General features: G+C 41.6%; 1 protein-coding gene across 2 annotated transcripts in view; it reads right to left on the bottom strand.

Annotated features, from left to right (window-relative positions):
• Positions 1-13,949, bottom strand: part of MAP2K5 (mitogen-activated protein kinase kinase 5) — a 280,907-nt gene extending 266,958 nt beyond the window's left edge. Inside the window, exons 1-2 of one of the 2 annotated variants that reach the window (XM_005893296.3) lie at positions 13,141-13,949; positions 6,723-6,771 (exon numbers count right to left, since the gene is read on the bottom strand). In XM_005893296.3, coding sequence (XP_005893358.1) covers positions 6,723-6,771; positions 13,141-13,275 — 184 coding nt within the window. In that variant the 5' untranslated portion in view covers positions 13,276-13,949. The remainder of the gene's footprint in view (positions 1-6,722; positions 6,772-13,140) is intronic. The other variant, XM_005893295.3, reaches the window with a different exon arrangement.
• Between the last annotated feature and the right edge of the window lie 6,804 nt (positions 13,950-20,753).

The following is a 20,753-nucleotide window of genomic DNA, read 5'->3' as shown; positions in this document are numbered from 1 at the left end:
TCTCCGGGAGTTGGTGATGGACAGGAAGGCCTGGCGTGCTGCAATTCATGGGGTCGCAAAGAGTCAGACACGACTGAGCGACTGAACTGAACTGAGCTGAACTGAAGTCAGCATTTGTCTATATAGACTTAAAATGCATCTATCAAGTCAACAGTAAGATTTTTACTATCCAGCAACACCAGCCCAACTGTAACTTTATACTAGTAACTTGTCTAGAGAAAACCCAGGGAGAGTAACACATGTAACGATATGCACAGGAAACTCCTTAGCGGGCACAGTTGACTTTTCTCACCTCATGTGTTGGTGTACTCATTAATCTGTTAATGACACTGTGAAAATCAGTAGGGCTCTTTGGACCTATATGAATGTCAAGCTCCTATAGCATACATAGGGCCCACACACGCAAACATACAAGATGTTTTATGGTTATGGAATTTAGCTTCATCTCAGAAGTGTTCTCATATCTGGGGAAAGACAAATTATTCAATAACCAGCATGGAATCAACTGTCTGTCTTCTTGAAAAATCAAGTTGGATCTCCGCCTGACTCCTTGCACCAAAATAAACTGAAAATGGTACAAAAATTTTTTTAAAAATCCTCTGCCTTTGTAATAAAATACATGTTGTTTTATTAAAGAAAAAGAACCCACATGAATACATATGCAAACATACATATTTACGTACATATCTAAAAGTGTGTATTTAACCTCATTAAAGTAGAAAGAAAAAAGAATCTGAATTAATGTTTCTCCAACATCTTGGAATGTGGAAGACCTTTCGAAGCATGACATAAATCCAGAAGTCAAAATATGACAAACCAGACCACGCAAAAATTTTAAATTTCTCCATGGGAAAAAAAAAGAGAGAGGAAAAAAAAGACCAAAACAAGCTGAAATGAATGCAATAAACTAAACAAAAATATAACATCTAAGACAAAGGACCAATTTTCTTAATATTGGAAAGCTCTTCAGTCAACTAGAAAAGCACAAATAACCTAAATAGAAAAATGGGCAAAGGTGATAAATAGTTCACAGAAATTAAATACAGATGACCAAAATATAAATGAAAAGATGCTCAAGCTCATTTATAATTGAAGAAATACAAAATAAAATTATAATATAATAATCTTTTTCACATATCAAATTGACATCAACTAAAAAGTTGATTTGGTGAGGGTAGAGAGAAATGGGCATTCTTGAACACTGCTGGTGGGAGTGCAAATCGGCTCTACCTTGTAAAGAACAACGTGGAAATAGCTATTAAAACATAAAATACGGTACTCTTTGTTTCAGTAGTTCCAAATCCATTTCTACACTGTGGAAAGTCATAAGAGACAATGCTGTTGTTGACTGCAGCATTTTTCTTTTCTAATGCTACTAAAAAAAACTGATAACGTCTTAAACTTAAAACTGGTCCACCAACAGGTTAAATAAATTAAGTCATAGCCATAAGAGTATCCAAAAGAATGAAGCTGATTTATATACACTTACATTAGAAAGAGACCCAATATATACTATTAAGTAATGGCAGGGGCAACTAGCTGCAATATTGTATATATTATGTATGAGGAAATATCTGGAAGGATACAGAAGAAACTATTAACTAGGGAATTGGGGATGGGGACTTTTTGCTTTATTTTGATACTGACTGAAATTTTTTTAAGATCATCTTCTTAACTTAAAACAACAAAAAACTAGACACTATATATTGAAAAGTAGTACTTTCACCTAAAAGTGGTAAAAAGAAAAAGAGGTTTGAGGTCATTAGTCCAAAAGGTAAGTCTGGCCCGAATGGGACTCCTTCCCCTCATTCACTCCTAAATCCCCTTGGAAACGCTATCCCCAGGAACAGAAATCAGAAAGAATATAACCACTTACAGACCCTCTGCCCTCTCAGGACAAGTGTGGGAATTTGATTTTGGATCCTGAATTGTCCACCACCAACTAGTTATATCCCATGGCTGAATAACTGTACAAATAATCCCCCCAAAAAAGCAAATTTTTTACTTAACTTTAGGTTACATGCATTTTACAATTCTCTTCTGAATATGGACATATATAACATTCCATCTTACTCAACAAAGTGTTTCTATGAGGCACAAAGTATACTTGTTGCTCAGTATGCACAGGGTATTAGTTCCAGAACCACATCCCTCCCGCTCCATCACGAACAGGAGACCGAAATCGGTGGACCATCAAGTCCATAAAGTACATTTTATGTACTTACATAAAATGGTGTCATACAAGTGGCAGATGTGGAACCTGTGGATATACAGGGCCCACTGTACTAAGAAGAGAGCCAGAATGAAATAAAACATGGCCCCTGTCACCAAGCCATCAAAATCTAGGGAGGATGAGAAACAGGCACACAGCCAACTGGAGGGCAGGCCCAACAGGTCACCTGCTCCAGTGACGTGCCCAGAGGGATGAGCCACACGGGTGGGGACTGGGAGTTTCACCAGCAAGATGGCATTTCTCAGAACTGAACTTCCGGTAAGAGAACCTTAACCCTTCCCCTCTTTTCCACTTACTCTTTTTCTCTACATTTATACAGAACAGGTAAATTTGACATTGTCCTTTCTCTTGTCAATTATATCATTAAATATAATACCACCTCTTTTGTATAGGTTAGTGTTGGGTATACTTTGCAGGGCTTCCCTGGTGGCTCAGTTGGTAAAGAATCCGCCTGCAATGCAGGAGACCTAGGTTTGATCCCTGTGTCAGGAAGATCCCCTGGAGAAGGAACTGGCAACCCATTCCAGTATTCTCACCTGGTAAGTCCCGTGGACAAAGGAGCCTGCCAGACTACAGCCCATGGGGTCCCAAAGAGTTAGACACAAGTGAGTAACTAAACCACCACACTTAGCAGCCATATATATATATTACCATAAATAATATATATTATTTTAATATATATATTAAATACATATAATAATATATATTACCATAAATATCTTAAAGTTTTGTTTATTTAAGATTTGTTCCATCATACCATAAACTACTGAAAGAGCTCTACCATTTCAGCAAATTAGCATATAAACTACATCTTTCCAACTATCAGTATTTTTTGCACATAGATTTCATTCATTAGTATGGATTTTTGTTACAGAAAATAAGGTCACCCTAGAACACTAATGAAAGAAGCCCGCATAGGATTTTAAGTCTATAATGGAAAGTTCACGACAATCTGAACACAGTAAAATGAAGAACTATCATTACTTTGTCTCTGTGTCCATTTGTTCCTATTCTTGCCACCTAAAACTGGTCCAGAAGCTGATGGGTATAGCGCCACTGCCCTTGTTGTGGGGCGGGGGAGGAAAGTAAAGACTCTAAGAAGTTAAACCTAGAAATTTAAACATTTCTTCTGTTAGTGTTAAGTATACTTTTCAGTGTTATATATATTACCATAAATATTTCTTTGATCAAAGTTTTACTTATTCAAGATGGAACTTACTGTTCCATCACACTCATAAACCACACTTAACACCCTTCACAGGCTTTCAACGTGCTTGGTTAAAAAGGCTGCAAGTTTCACGCTCAAAACAGAACTGTATTTACATATGGACTCTACCACTTCCTAGCTGATCACTTTCAACAATCTCTTTATGTCTCTGAGTTTCAGCTTCCTCACAAGTGTAATTTTCCTACCTTATACAATTATTGCAAAGATTAGCAACAATCCAGGTACATCATCAAGAACACTGGCACACAGCAGCCCATCAATTAGTTCAGTTCAATTCAGTAGCTCAGTCGTGTCCGACTCTTTGCGACCCCAAGGACTGCAGCACACCTGGCCTCCCTAACCATCACCAATCCCGGAATTTACCCAAACTCATGCCCATTGAGTCAGTGATGCCATCCAACCATCTTATCCTTTGTCATCCCCTTCTTCTCCCGCCCTCAGTCTTTCCCAGCATCAGGGTCTTTTCAAATGAGTCAGCTCTTCGCATCAGGTGGCCAAAGTACTGGAGTTTCAGCTTCAACATCAGTCTTTCCAATAAACACTCAGGACTGGTTGGATCTCCTTGCAGTCCAAGGGACTCTCAAGAGTCTTCTCCAACACCACAGTTCAAAAGCATCAATTCTTTGGTGCTCAGCTTACTTTATAGTCCAACTCTCACATCCATACATGACTACTGGAAAAACCCTAGCCTTGACTAGACAGATGTTTGTTGGCAAAGTAATGTCTCTGCTTTTTAATATTCTGTCTAGGTTGGTCATAACTTTCCTTCCAAGGAGTAAGCATCTTTTAATTTCATGGCTGCAGTCACCATCTGCAGTGATTTTGGAGCCCCCAAAATAAAGTCTGCCACTGTTTCCACTGTTTCCCCATCTGTTGCCATGAAGTGATGGGACCAGATGCCATGATCTTAGTTTTCTGAATGTTGAGCTTTAAGCCAACTTTTTCACTCTCACTTTCATCAAGAGGCTCTTTAGTTCTTCGCTTTCTGCCATAAGGGTGGTATCGTCTGCATATCTGAGGTTATTGATATTTCTCCCGGCAGTCTTGATTCCAGCTTGTGCTTCTTCCAGCCCAGCATTTCTCATGATGTACTCTGCATAGAAGTTAAATAAGCAGGGTGACAGTATACAGCCTTGACATACTCCTTTTCCTATTTGGAACCAGTCTGTTGTTCCATGTCCAGTTCTAACTGTTGCTTCCTGACATGCATTCAATAAATGATAGGTAAAATAATCAGCATTACTACTGTGAAACCTGACTCTGAAAGCCAAAAAGGCACAGGTTCATCAAGCCACTTGGAGGGATACAGAAAGGCAGAAGTAGAAAAAGCAAGATAAGATTCTTTTTTGCCTCACCTATAAACAATCAGAATGCACAACATCAAAAATTATGACAGCTCTGAGAACAAGTCTCGACAGTGGCTGAGAATATACACATGAGAAATTCCACTTTATCACCTACTAGCTGTGAGACTTAAGTTACTTAGAGGAGATGTCCTCAAGTAGCACAGAGCAAATAACAGTCCTTCAAAGTACTTCATGGGGGTCTTGTGAAGGTTAAATTAAATGAGATAACCAATGGAACACTCTTAACACAGCATCTAGCAGCAGTTAAGTACCCCAAATGTTAATTACCAGACCACCCATAAAATCCTTGGCACCCCCAAGGAGTTACCGCAAGGCGTCTGAAGAGCTTGCAACACTAACATGTATTTCAGATATACATACTATTTTTCAGTAGTATATGAAGTTCAGTGTGGTTAATACAATACTCTTCTTTATTAATTATTTTAGGAGTTCTACTCAAGTAGCTTTTAAAACCATGAAGTGATTGTTGAAAAATATTCAATAGAGAATACTGAAATAGCAATAGAGAGAGAGAGAAAGCAGGAAGTATGTTCATTCAGTCAATTCTTCCCCTACTACAGCCCCAAGTCTGCTTTTCAGGAGAAATGACTGGAAAGCACTGCAGAGGGCACCTCTTCAGATCTTTGTCTCAATATGTACACAAAGTTGGGAGGTGGAAGTAGGGAATAAATATGGGATCATACTATATTTAATCAAAATGGGATCATACCATACATATTTTACCTATTAACAGTATATCCCAAATATATTTCCATGTCAATGTTTAAAATTCTTAGTTAATTATTCTAGGCATTTAGCTTACCTCTAAATTTTTTGCTTTTAAAAATAATTACAGGGAATTCCCTGTGGCATAATGGTTATGGTTTGATGCTTTCACTACTGCAGCCCAAGTTCAATCCCTGGTCAGGGAACTGAGATCCCACAAGCCTTACAGAGCAGCCAAAATTAAAGAAAAAAAAAAAAAATCCACGATGTACGCTTTGTTTGAAGGGCATTCAACACATGTGTAGGTATTTCTGTTGGACAGTTTCCTAAAAGTGGATCTGTCCAGACAAAGGTTTTAAACATTCTATATTTTAAATATTGTCAAATTTGTCTCCAAGAGAACATAAATAAAAGAGAGGACCTTGTACTCTCTGTCATTAACCATCTGCTTAAAAAACAAAAACAAAAAAGATACAATCATGTGGAGAAACTGTACATTTTTCCACAGGGAAAAGCAGACCACATCTTCAATAAAAGTTGGGGCCACAGTTACAAACCTTTCTTTATCCTTCCCAACACCAGAGGCCCTGTGCTACTGACTAAACTCTCATCCTACTTAGTCCTTCACATCCCCCTGGCTTATGTCAAACCAGTTTTCTAGTACACCCTGCCCCCACCCCAGGCCCCAAGCCAATTGGTTTGGTGCGGGGCGGGGGTGGGGTGGGGGGAATGACTCAAGACCTGAAGTGTTGTTGTCCCCATCCAAAAGCCTTGCGAAGACCCATTAAAGCAGAATTATTCCACGCAACATTCACTTAATTGCTCTACTCTGTTGCTGTTTTAAGGTAGCAAAGGATTAAAATCTTTTCATCAATAATCATCGGCCTACAGGTAGTTTACACGTTTCATTTTGTCCTACAATATTATTACAGTGAGGAGCAAGAGCAGATAAAGGTCATGTTGGTAATTAAAGCTATATTACAGAAATATGTACACCCAAGATATGATTAAATAAGAAAATATTACTTGGTTCAGTATCATCATTAAACTTGCATTAATTTATAAATATTTAAATGTACCATATGACGATCATAAATAATCTGTTTTTGTCAGTTTCTAAAGTAACGCAACCCATAAACCCTTTGAAAAATTACTGCAGAAACAGTCAAAGTATATAACCCAGACTTACATTCAAATGCTGTGGTTGTTGCTTCAGGCAGAACCTGGCCTATCACATCCTAAACAAAGAAAGAATAAAGAAACACAATTAGCCATCTTCTTTACTGCCAACATGTGGCAAATCCTAGAGGAAATATGTGAACCTGGAAAAGATTTTTGAAATGTTGGCATAAACTATAAAAACATTAGCACATAATCACACTTAGCCCAGCAATCTAGGTCCAGAGTTTAAATCTCTATTTTAGAGTTTAAATCTCTTCTAGGGGAGAGGACCATTAAAACATCCTTCCCACTCTGTATTAATAATGTAAGTTTTTACCCTGGATTCAATAGCATAGACAAGTACACTGTTGTGCATTTTCCAAAAAAAAAATATGTTTCTTCTATGGGAAGCTAATGTACTGTTAGTAGAAAAAGAGGTTTCAGGAGTCAGACTGGCCTGGATCTGAATCTCAGCTCTGCACTAAACAAGCTGTGTGACCGGGAACAAATTACTCATCCTCTCTGAGCCTGAATTTGATTATCCTCCAATAGGGATCTATAATGCTATTGGTACATGCTCAGTCACTAAGTCATGTCCTACTCTTTACAACCCCATGAACTACAGCCCATCAGGCTCTTCTGTTCATGGGATTTTCTAGGCAAGAATACTGGAGTGGGTTGCCATTTCTTCCTCCAGGAGATCTTCCTGACCCACAGATCGAACCAATGTCTCCTGCACCTCCCGCACGGCAGGCAGATTCTTTACCACTGAACCACTTGGGAAGCCCAATGCTTATGGAGGTAACGTAAAAAGTATAAAATAATGTAATAAACATGAACTAACCTAATACACCATAGATCTTCAACAAATGTAGTTGTTGATATGTAACTAATAATACCATGCCTTGCACTCATAATGGGAGGAGTTCAAAAAATAAGTTTCCCAAAAAAAAAAAAAAGTTTCCATCATGATGATGTAAATCTATAATACTACATTTAATACAAAGAATTATCAACCTCTACTCTGTGCAACTGAGAAACATATTTAATGACATCAAAACAGAGTTAATCTATTATGTAGTTAATCTAGCCTACAAAAGAAGTGCGTATAACTTGGTATCAATGTTTAAATGAACCTGTAAAGTTAAAAACACTTGAAAAATAGTCTACAGAGACAGTGTATTTAAAAGGGTACAGAACACCTTTGAGAAACAGCTCTGGGAAAAGTGACCCTCCATGATGTCCAGTCCAACCCACACGGTCTACACACTCCATTGCTCTCGGGGAGCTCTGCCGCAACGTCCCTCCCGGGCCGTGCCACAACTGGCACCAGGCGCCAGCTGACAAAGCTGCTTGCAGTATTTCTCATCAGGGCGCCCACAGCCCTTCCAAGCAGGGCACTTAGCAGTGTGGTGGCTGCAACTTCCTTCTAAAGGCAGTTCTTTAGAAGCTTTGCTGCAGTGGCAATCTGCATAATAGCCTTGCCTCTACTCTGTGTGTGTTTGTGTGCTTTAAGTCAATCTGTGCATATGAAATTGATCAAAAGGAACTATCTGAGGCAGTCCTCACTCATTAGAGCCAAAAGAGATTTTTTTTTCCTTTAGTCTTAGCAAATGAAACAATTTTTTGAGGAAGTATCTGTAAAAGATTTTAGTATTGAAGAAAAAATTCTTTCTAGATATTTGTAGGTAGAAAGTATCTATTGACAGGTAAATGAAAACTGCTGAGTTCATATGGAATACACAGGCAACCGGCGCAAAGCCTGAGAGTATGGAGGACAGCCAAACTGCTAGGCTTGGACCTTGGCTCTGCTGTTCAGGCCCTGAGTGACTGGATCTCTCTGGGCCTCCACTTCCTTCTGTGTAAGATGAGATCATACTTGTACCTACCTTGTAGGACTAATAAGTTAATATTTATAAAGCGCTTACAACAGTGTCTAGCACATGTTAAGCTCAGTATTAGTGTCTGTTAAATAAATAAAACAGTCACTGATGACTGGAACGTTACAAATCTTAGCTCATAACAAAACCCTAAATTTCAGCACCCAGCAATTAATGGAGGATGATCTCTGTTCACTTAATCCTTCTACACATTTACCGAGGACGACACGAGCCAGTATTGGTTTAAAAGAGGGGAGAGAAGGGCGAACACCCTCCACCTTCCCAGCTCTCCAAGTCTAGGTCATGACTGCTTACTTTCAGACAACCAGTCTTAAGGTGTGAACCCTACAGAATTAGCAAACTAACTTAGGATCCTTCCTACTTATGAATAGCAGATCCCCATCAAATGACAAATTTCTAACAACTATTTGAACACACTGCTGGGCAGCAATGGCCTCCTTAGCCCATCAACATAAACAAGGAGCCACACAAACTTTACATCTAACATGGAGAAACAGAGACAGAAAAAGCAAGAATCGTGAGGGAATCATGAGAATCACATGAGCATAACCAGCCACCTTGTTCTGTTAAGGCAAATAATGTGGAGCTATCGTGATGACAAAGGGGTAAAAAGTTGGAAAATAAAACACTATCTCCTGGTCTTTTCTAAGCAGGCACATCCAACTTTATGCATATTTTCCAGTTGTATTTTAAGTGATTAATTTCAAAATGACCCTTATTCTCAACATTTTACCCAACCTAAACAATGTTTCAAAAGAGCACATGGGTTTACACATGGGATGGTGATCATTTCTTGATCCTTTTCTTCTTCTTCCCTTCAGTCAAACCAATGGCAAACCAAAAATATAAGGGAGCATCCACAACATGCCAGGAGCACAAAGACAACAAAAATCTGTAGGTAACAGAAGAATAAGACTTACTCCTTGACGTCAGGAAGATTATAATCTGTCACAAAAATAGAGACAAACCTAAAAAACTAACAATTCAGAGCACTACAGTTCCCCGATGGCTCAGCTTGTAAAGAATCTGCCTGCAATGCAGGAGATGCGGGTTCAACCCCTGGGTCAGGAAAGAGCCCCTGGAGAAGGAAATGGCAACCTACTTTCATTCTGGCCTGGGAAATCCCATGGACAGAGGAGCTTAGCAGGCTACAGTCCACGGGGTCGCAAAGAGCCGGACACGACTGAGCAACCAAGCACACAGAGTATGATAAAACGGCCAAACAAGAGACATAAACTTGCAAATAGTTAAGTTAGAAGGCAGGAGAAATCACAGGCTCAGTTATGACAGACACTTCACAGATAGGAGGAAATGTGGGCTGGAACTTGGGAGAGAGGATTCAGAGGAAAGGGGGAACGTTCTCTCCTACCACTCACTAATCCAGACCTCCTACACAATTTTCCCCAACCTGGGGACTGCGTCACCAAAAACGACATGAAACACAGAAAGCTGAAAAACGGATAACCCACATGCCTCTGCCTGAGAGGACCAGCTGGGCCTGTTTCACACGGCAGCCAGTCCCTATTTCAGACGGAGGACACAGCCACCAGAGAGGCCCCGTGACTTGCCCAAGGAGTCCCAGCCTTTCGGTAGAGCTATGAGTGGTACCCTCAACTACCGACTCCGAGTCCAAAACACCCTCAGCTCCAGCTGACTCAGTCACTACAAACTGCTTCTGGCTTCCATGTCTGGTTCTGCACAAACTAGCCGTGTGGCTTTATCATTTTCCTCATCTGGGTTTCAGGAGTCCTCATTTGAAAAATGATGTTGAGGACAGTTACATCAGATGAAGGGGAACAGTGAAGGTTTCATTTGGCTTAAAACTTTAAGGTTCCCAGCCAAAAATGCTGATGTGGACTATTGGTTTCTTGCTGAAGGAAATCTTGGAAAAGAGAGCTCAGGGGTCCTGCAAGATTTGAGCTTGCAGTTCAAATAACTTGATATACCGCATAACACCCTCTGTCACAAGCCCTGCATCAGGCCTTCCCAACATAATATGCTCCACTTGAGCTTATCTGAGTAAGCACGTGTAAAGGCACCTTGCATTCAGCTCTCAATCATGGAACTGTTTGTGCAAGGCTTACTTTTAGGCCAGTCATCCTTGAGCCAATGTACAAATAAGAGATGCCCAGGCCCTGTCTCTTCCATTGCTACAAAAACACTTAGAACTTAGTAAGCTCTAGGTTGCTGTAAGTCCTTTACAGGTATCAACTGCCCTAGAACTCAGAACTCTATGAGGTTGGCACTATTTTTATCCCCCAACCCTATTTTGTTTTCTTTTTACCAATGAAGAAACTGAGATACAGAAGACACTTGCTCGAGTGAGTATGGTAAGGCTTCCAATTTTAACCCAGTCAGCCTGGCTCAAGAATCTGTTTCAAACACTGTACCGTTCTACTTGGGCTCATTCTACTGGTGGCTCACTGGTAAAGAATCCGCCTGCCAGCGCAGGAGAAAATGTGGGTTAAATCCCTGGGTCGGGATGATCCCTTGGAGAAGACAGGCCAACCCACTCCAGTATTCTTGCCTGGGAAATCCCATGGACAGAGGAGCCTGGAGGACTACAGTCCATGGGTTCCCAAAGGGTCGAACACCACTGAGTGACTAAACAACAACAGCCATTCTACTTAAAAAAATACCTTCTGCTGTCTCAAATGAGTAAAGTCAAAGAAATCTCATGTCTTTCTCATCAAAGACACAATCTCAGTTAATCTTTAGAAGTCTTTGAGGCAGGTATCATTACTCCTAATTTACAAGCAAGAAAATTTAGGCTTGGAGAAGAACAGTGACTTGCCTAGTTATAGTTAAATCCAAAGTTCTTGATTCAAAACCTAGTGTGCTGTCCACAAAACCATAATGGTGTGCATCTTCTTTGAAGCTCCCTCGTAAACAAATCTTTCAGGGTCCTAGGTAGCACCAGAAACAAAGATGTCCATCTCCTCCAGAATTTTATCATCTAGCGGAGGGGACCAACAAAATTAGCACAAAACCCATGTACTTTGCCAGGACAAAGTTGTGGGCACACAGAGGAGGGGCATGTGACCAAGACCAACACAGAGGAAAAGTGAAGCTCGACTCTGAAGGACAGGTAGGAGCGGGCTAGCTAAAGAAAGAGGCCAAGTAGACATGGCCTGGGCACCTTGGAGAACTCAAGGTTAATTCTATATATCTGGAGGACAGGATGCTCATGTGGGTGTAGTGAGAGATGAAGCTGGTGCCAGGCAGGCATGAGCCAATCAAGACGGGTCCAGAGGACCATGCCAAGGAGCTTGGGCCTTACCATCAAGGAAGAGGTCAAGAATCAACAGTCAGAACTGGACGTGGAATAACAGGCTGATTTCAAATTGGGAAAGGAGTATGTCAAGGCTGTATATTGTCACCCTGCTTATTTAACTTATATGCAGAGTACATCATATGAAATGCTGGGATGGATGAAGCAGAAGCTAGAATCAAGATTGCCAGGAGAAATATCAATAACCTCAGATACGCAGAAGATACCACCCTTACAACAGAAAGCAAAGAAGAACTAAAGAGCCTCTTGATGAAAGAGGAGGGTGAAAAAGTTGGCTTAAAACTCAACATTCAAAAAACAAAGATCATGGCATCTGGTCCCATCACTTCATGGCAATCAGATGAGAAAACAATGGAAACAGTGACAGACTTTATTCGTTTGGGCTCCAAAATCACTGCAGATGGTGACTGCAGCCATGAAATTAAAGGATGCTTGCTCCTTGGAAGAAAAGCTATGACCAACCTAGATAGAATATTAAAAAGCAGAGACATCACTTTGCCTACAAACGTCCATCTAGTCAAAGCTACGGTTTTTCCAGTAGTCATGTATGAATGTTAGAGTTGGACTATAAAGAAAGCTGAGTGCCAAGTCTAACATTCCATTTTATTTGAAATACAGTTTGAATATTATGAAAGTAAGGCTTCACTGAGTCTTAAAAGTACATTTTAACATCTCTGAAATAACACCTCTATTTTAACATCTCTGAAATTGGGTTTTGTACAATGTATGGCATGTCATAGTTTAATGGGCTGCATTTTTTCTTCGTTTTACCTCTCTTTCTTTCTTTACATAAAATACTATCTTAAAACTTAGGACACTTTAAGTTTGCTAAAACGTGATTGGTTAGGCTTGTCTTCTTTCTCTTTTCCACTAGTTACCAAGTTTAGAGAACTCAGTAGAAAGACCTGGAATCCGGCCAGGGACATTCCACAAAACTCTCTTCTAGATTCAGCTTTGTGTATCTCAGTTGGTTGCTTCTGTGTAAAAAATTTTATCCCAGTCCAGGCTGAGTTCCTTGAGGGCAGGGGTCCAATCTGATTCATCTCTACTTCCCCACAGACTTCAACACTTGTCAGATTTCAGTCCATGCAATTAATCAATGCTTGTGGAAGCAATAAAACCGCCCCCACATGGAGGCCAGCAATGGTCTCTAGCTCAGGCCACCAGGGTAAGATTCAGTGATCACAGTGCTGACTACCCCACAAATGCCTCGCCCCACTCTTTAGGACCGACACACTGAAATTAGCACTCACCAGCACATCCCTGAAGAGTAGCTGCGGCCCAGAGTGCACTGTCCAGTCCACTGCTCCACTATTGGGAATCTTGATGCGAATCACCAGCACTTGGTTCTCCATGGCATGGAAGGGGCCAAGGAGCAGCCACAGCATTACAGGTTAAAGGGGCTCACATCCTGGTAGGGGGGCCCCCTTCCCCCTGGTTAGACGTGGGGGGCGCCAAGAGGTGACAGGAGGACCGTGGGTCAGAGCACCAAGCGGGTGGAGGGTTGAAGAGAGGAGGTGGTCCGGAAGCAGCCCGCAGGCTCGCAGCCAGGCCCAGGCAGTAGGGGGTTGAGGGACGTCTCCTGCTGAGAGTGGACGGGGTATAAGGGGCAGAAGCCAGAAGGAACTAGCGGAGGTCAGAAGGTTCTGGAGTTGGAGAAGATGGCAAAAGGGATCGTGAAGCTCTCTGCCATCTGTGTGGGTGTGAGGGGACGGCAAAGAGAGGACCCCGTTTTAAGGAGATACAGCGGCAGGTGTCCACTCCTCCTTAAGAGGAGCGGAGGGTCCCCGACTTGGGGGGGACTCAGTTCGGGGCTGTTAGGAAGGAGTCCCAGGGCCGCCGGACCAAAAGAAAGCCGAGCGGACCGTCCCCGGGAAGGCCGGAGACGAGTCCTCTGCCCCACCTCAGCCAAAGTGCGCGGGGCGCGCGACTCAGCTGCGGCCATCCGAGGCCAGCGTCTTGGCGGCGGCGGCGGCAGCGGCAGCTGCAGGAGGGGGAAGACCGCGGCAGGAGGGGGAAGGCATCGGCGAGGGCACTGTTACTCCGGAACCAAAACGCGCGGCGCCGGAACCCCGGGAGCCGGAGAGTGGACCCGCCTCCCACGGCGCCATGTTGGAAGAGGGCAGCTCCCGGCCGTCCCCGCCCCCGCCCGTCGCAGGGCGGGACCACAGGAGCAAGTGCTTGGTGCCGAGTCTGGAGTGAGAGAATCAAGTGGAATACTCTGTCCGGAGACCCGAGAGGTTGCGAAGCGACCATCCACGGAGACTGCCCTTTCCTTTCCCGATCCTGATTAAAGTCGTCGAGGTAAAAGCATCTAACAAAAGAAGGAGGAAAGTGAACTAGGGCAGAGGTCCGCCAAAAGCCGATTGATGACTTCAAATGAGTATTGTGTGCCTGTACAGAAGCCTAGAAAAATAGAACTGCAGCTCTCGTTAATTCTGCTTTATCAGCCCGTGTATTTAAATATTCGCGGAGTTTGTGCATCAAACGATCAACAAGGTTGCCTTTTTTCCTTCTTCCAAGATACAGATCTAGAGATTATCTGTCTCCCAAATGAGTAATGTGACTGTGGATTTTTCAATGAGGTTCTTTACCCCACGGTTGCCCTAAAATAGCAAACAGCCCCCTATTGAAAAGTGACAGGCAAGAAATTCAGTGACGAGGTTAAACTGCCTAGGGACATTTGGAGTTGTGGCATCATCTTTTCCTATTAAACCGTTGCAAAAAATATCCTAGACAGTCCATAAATTTTCACCTAGACAGCAATGTTTACACAATCGGTGATATCACAGGCAGTAGCAATAACCCTTGATTATTTTTAAATGACTTGTTAACTTCAGATTTTTAAATGCACAATTTTGTTGATCTGTGACGCCTATATGGAAGTTCGTTTACAAATTGTTTCGTCCTTTATCTCTAAGAAAAACCTACATATCGCTTTATATCGGGGGACTGAATTTTGTATAAATTCGGGTGAGGAGTGTTATTTCCCTAACAGTCAGTTGATGAATGCAACCCAAAAAAATCATTAAAATTATTTATCAGTTTTGATATAATACCAATTTTTCTGCATATTTTCTCTACCTACGTTCCTTCTATATTTAACTTGAAAGTCCGTTGTAGGAGATAAATTATCCCTTTTCAGTTATTGTAAATTAATAGCTTAGGAGGAAATTCATTTAGTCAGATCCTCCAGATAGTGAAAGAATTGCCCCTTTCCACCTACACATCAGTCTGTGAAAAATAAATCGTTTGTTCAAGGTCCCCATACACTTTTTATTGAAAGTTCATTTCCTATTATTTGAAAAAATAGACCACAAAACCAGAGATTTTCTATGAACTCATAATTTGTTAAAATGGCTTTTTTATTCATAGTACTATGGGGAAAACCAACTCAATTTGTACTTTCAATTCTTTTGGATATATACCCACGAGTAGAATTGCTGGATCATATGATAATTCTATTTTTAATTTTTTGTGCAGCTGCCATATTCCACAATGGCTGCACTATTTTACATTCCCACCAGTAGCCCAAGGGTTCTAATTTCTTCACATCTTCACCAACACTTGCTGTTTTCTGTATTTTTGTTAAAAGCCATGTTCTCATGCATATGAGGTGATATCTCACTAGGGTGATTTGCATTTCCCTAGTGACACAGAAGGCAATGACACCCCACTCCAGTACTCTTGCCTGGAAAATCCCATGAACGGAGGAGCCTAGTAGGCTGCAGTCCATGGGGTCGCTAGGAGTCCGACACGACTGAGCAACTTCACTTTCACTTTCATGCATTGGAGAAGGAAATGGCAACCCACTCCAGTGTTCTTGCCTGGAGAATCCCAGGGACGGGGGAGCCTGGTGGACTGCCGTCTATGGGGTCGTACAGAGTCAGACACGACTGAAGCCACTTAGCAGCAGCAGTAGCAGTGACTAGGGATGTTCATGTTTTCATATACTTGTTGGCCATTTGTATATCTTCTTTGGAGAAGTGTCTATTCAAGTCCTTTGCCCATTTTTTAATTGGGTTATTTATTCTTTTTGTTATAAAGTATTTCTTAAATGAAGAAAATTAACATTTTACTACTACATTGATTCATAGAGGTTTTCTTTCATCTCTTTTTACCTTGCTACCCATCACAAATCCTTAACCCAGAATCTGATCCCTTCTGAATGCTTCATAGATACTATCCCAGTATTATATTCATACTATATTTCTCTCTTAAACTTCTGTCTCCATTCTTGCCAATGCTAACAACAGTCTATTCTCAACCCAATTACCAGGATTAGATCAAGTCACTCCTTTGGTTAAAACTCTCCTGATCGCCTCCTAACTTGTACAGAATAAAAACTAAAGTCCTTTCCTTGAACTGCAAAACTCTATTCTGCCCTCCACACCTCCTGGCTTTAAGAGCTCTCAAACTTCATTCACACCATCCTCCTTCTTACTGTTCCTTGAATACATCAGGCATCCCACCTCAGGCCCTTTGCATTTTCCTTTTTCTCTCCCTGGATTGCTTTTATCCACATGGCTCACTCCCTCACCTTTTGCAGATCTTGACTTAAAAATCACCTTCTTGGAGACTTCCCTGGTGGTCCAGTGGCTGGGACTCTGTGCTCCCAGTGTGGGGGATGTAGAGGGGAGGGGGCCCAGATTGGATTCTTGGTTGGAGAACTGGATCCCACATGCTGCAACTAGGGGTTCCTCAAGCCAGCACTTAAAGATCCCATATGTCACAACTGAAAAAAACAAGATTCTGCATGCCTCAGCTAAAGATCCTGCATGTCACAGCTAAAGGAACCCACACGCCGCAGCAAGAATCAAAGATCCTGCGTGCTACAACTGAGACCAGGTGCAGCCAAATAAATATATAACTTTAAAAAAAATCAACTTCTTGTTGAGGTATTCCTTTAGCTCACTATTAAAAATCAACCCCAAGCCCACCCCATCCATGGATGCAATCATATAGGTGTGCATGATTCCTGGTCCCCTTCCCTAGTTTACTTTTCTCCTAACACTCATCACAATCTACCATGACACACGTTTCACTCCTGTGTTTGTCTCCACACTAATCTATAGCTTGGCAAGAGGAGGGAATGGTACGTGTTTTAATCACTGCTGTATCTCTGGTAACTAAACAGTACCTGGCATACAGTGGGCACTTTAATATCTGCTGAATGAATGAATGAATAAGTAGGATTTGAAGGCAAAGTAGATTGACTAATACAAATGCAACTACCATGCGTATCTTCTGCCTGTCTTGAGCCTCAGTTGTTCCTTTGCCTTCCCACTGCCATTACCACCACCATCGCTGAGGCTGAGACAACAAACATTATAGACTCCCATTGAACCACAAACTTCATAACATGTCGATTGCCTCCTATGTTCAAGAATTCCTCTTGCCTCCTTCAGCGCCTAGTGTCCCTGCATTGTTCAGTCGCTCAGTCGTGTCCGACTCTTTGTGACCCCACGGACTGCAGCACACCAGGCCTCCCTGTCCTTCACCATCTCCCAGAGCTTGCTCAAACTCATGTCCAGTGAGTTGGTGATGCCATCCAACTATCTCATCCTCTGTCATCCCCTTCTCCTCCTGCCTTCAATCTTTCCCAACATCAGGGTCTTTTCCAATGAGTCAGCTCTCCGTGTCTGGTGGCCAGAGTATTGGAGCTTCAGCTTCAGCATCAGTCCTGCCAATGAATATTCAGGATTGATTTCCTTAAGGACTGACCAGTCCTTTAGGACTGACTGGTCCTTGCTGTCCAAGGCATATAACATTCAAATACTTGATTTAGGGATTCTTTTTTCTTTTTCTTTTCTCCTCCCCTCCCCTACCCTCAGCCACACCACTGAGCTGGCAGGATCTTAGTTCCCCGATCAGAGATAAAACCCAGTCCCAGCAGTGACAGCACCAAGTGCTAACTAGTGGATCACCAGGGAATTCCCAATACTTGTTGATTTTCATTTAAAGGAATATGATAAGAGTAGAGGATGGAAAGAGTAACTTTCTAGTGGAAAAACCTGGCAGATACCATCCAAACCAATTGATCAAGGTTAACATCATCTTTGATGTCATGTACTCTCTGATATGATTCAATGAATAGGGCATTTGACCTGTGGGATCTTCTTCCCAAAACCCATTACATCAATCTCATCATGAGAAAACCATCAGACAAAAACAAATTGAGGGACATTCTACAAAATATTCAACAAATAATCCTCAAAACTGTCAAGGTCATAAAAAACAGAGGAAGTGTCACAGACCTGAGGAGACTAAGGAGATATGATGATTAAATGTATTGTGGGATCCTCAGTGGAATCCTGGAACAGAAAAAAAGGAGAGTAATAAAAAAACAGTGATGTGGAATCAAGTTTGGAGTTTAGTTAATAATACAGTAATATACCAATGTTGACTTTTCAGTACTGTACATTGATTATGTAAAATGCTTACATCAGGGGTATGGACCTAACTGATATGGTATGGACCTAACAGAAGCAGAAGATATTAAGAAGAGGTGGCAAGAATACATACAAGAATATTACAAAAAAGTTTTAATGTCTTAATGACCCAGAGAACCACAACAGTCTGATCACTCACTTAGAGCCAGACATCCTGGAGTGTGAAGTTAAGTGGGCCTTAGGAAGCATCACTGCAAACAAAGCTAGTGGAGGTGATGGAATTTCAGCAGAGCTATTTCAAATCCTAAAAGATGATGCTGTTAACGTGCTGCATTCAATATGCCAGCAAATTTGGAAAACTCAGCAGAGGCCACAGGACTGGAAAACGTGAGTTTTCATTCCAATCTCAAAGAAGGGCAATGCCAAAGAATGTTCAAACTACCGCACAATTGCACTCATTTCACATGCTAGCAAGGTAATTCTCAAAATCCTTCAAGCTAGGCTTCAACAGTATGTGAACTGAGAACTTCCAAATGTACAAGCTGGATTTAGAAAAGGCAGAGGAACCAGAGATCAAATTGCCAACATCTGTTGGATCATAGAAAAAGCTAGAGAATTTCAGAAAAACATCTGCTTCATTGACTACACTAAAGCCTTTGACTGTGTAGATCACAACAAACTAAAAAATTATTAAAAAAATGGAAATACCAGACCACCTTACCTGCCTCCTGGGAAATACGTATGCAGGTCAAGAAGCAACATTTAGAATGGGACATGGAACAAAGGACTGGTTCCAAATTGGAAAAGGAGTACATCAAGGCTGTATATTGTCACCTTGCTTCTTTAACTTATATCCAGAGTACATCATATGAAATACTGGGCTGGATGAGGCACAAGCTGGAATCAAGATTGCTGGGAGAAATATCAATCACCTTAGATATGCAGATGACGCCTCCTTTATGGCAGAAAGGGAAGAGGAATTAAAGACCCTCTTGTTGAAGATGAAAGAGGAGAGTGAAAAAGCAGGCTTAAACCTCAACTTTCAAAAAAGTAAGATCATGGCATCTGGTCCCATCGCTTCATGGCAATTAGATGGGAAAACTATGGAAACAGTGACAGACTTTATTTTCTTAGGCTCCAAAATAACTGCAGTTGGTGAAATTAAAAGATGCTTTTGAAATTAAAAGATGCTTGATCCTTGGAAGAAAAACAATGACAAACTTGGACAATGTATTAAAAAGCAGAGACATTACTTTGCCTAGAAAGGTCCATGTAGTCAAAGCTATGGTTTTTTCAGTAGTCATATATGGATGTGAGAGCTGGACAATAAAAAAGGCTGAGCACTGAAGAACTGATGTCTTCAAACTATGCTGCTGGAGCAAACTATTGAGAGTCCCTTGGACTGCAAGGTGATCAAACCCATTAATCCTAAAGGAAGTCAACCCTGAATGTTCATTGGAAGGACTGATACTAAAGCTGGAAGCTCCAACCCTTTGACCACTTGATTCGAAGAACTGACTCATTGGAAGAGACCCTGATAATGGGAAAGGTTGAAGGCAGGAGGAAAAGGGGACAACAGAGGGTGAGATGGTTCGATGGCATCACCGACTCAATGGACATGAGTTTGAGCAAACTCTGAGAAATAGTGAAGGACAGGGAAGCCTGGTGCACTGCAGTCCTTGGGGTTGCAAAGAGTCAGACACAACTGAGCAACTGAACAATATTAGGGTGATCTGTGTGAAGGTATATGGAAACTCTCTGTACTATAGTGCAATTTTTCAGTAAACCTGAAGTTTTCCCAAAATAAAATGTTTTTTTAAAGTAAGTTGCATTTCTACACACCTGCAATAATATCTTAGAAATTTTAATTTTAAAAAGATATAATTTACAATAACAATTAAAAAATAAAATTTTCCTCATAGGGCTGCTGCTGCTGCTAAGTCACTTCAGTCGTGTCCGACTCTGTGCGACCCCATAGATGGCAGCCCATCAGGCTCCCCCATCCCTGGGATTCTCCAGGCAAGAACACTGGAGTGGGCTGCCATTTCCTTCTCCAATGCATGAAAGTGAAAAGTGAAAGTGAAGTTGCTCAGTCGTGTCTGACTCTTAGCGACCCCATGGACTGCAGCCTACCAGGCTCTTCCGTCCATGGGATTTTCCAGGTAAGAGTACTGGAGTGGGGTGCCATTGCCTTCTCTGCCTCATAGGGCTAATATCCATTAATTTAGAAAAAGAATATGCAGAAGCATGGACAAAAGTGATAAGAGACAAACCCCAAAGTGTGATGGGAAAGTCTACACATTTGTGTTGTGGCAGGAATGGAAAAAGAACAGTGAGAGCAATTTCAGCACCATGCAGAAGCAGAAACAACAGTTCAACAGATATTCGTAGAACACCAAGTATGTGCTATGGATTTTGTATTTTTAAATTATTTATTTTATTTTTAGCTGCACTGGGTCTTCATTACTGCAAGC

Source organism: Bos mutus, chromosome 10 (assembly GCF_027580195.1).
Source record: "Bos mutus isolate GX-2022 chromosome 10, NWIPB_WYAK_1.1, whole genome shotgun sequence".
NCBI lineage: Eukaryota > Metazoa > Chordata > Mammalia > Artiodactyla > Bovidae > Bos > Bos mutus.
The sequence above is the reverse complement of the archived record's forward strand: the minus strand, read 5'-3'. Positions and strand labels throughout refer to the sequence as shown.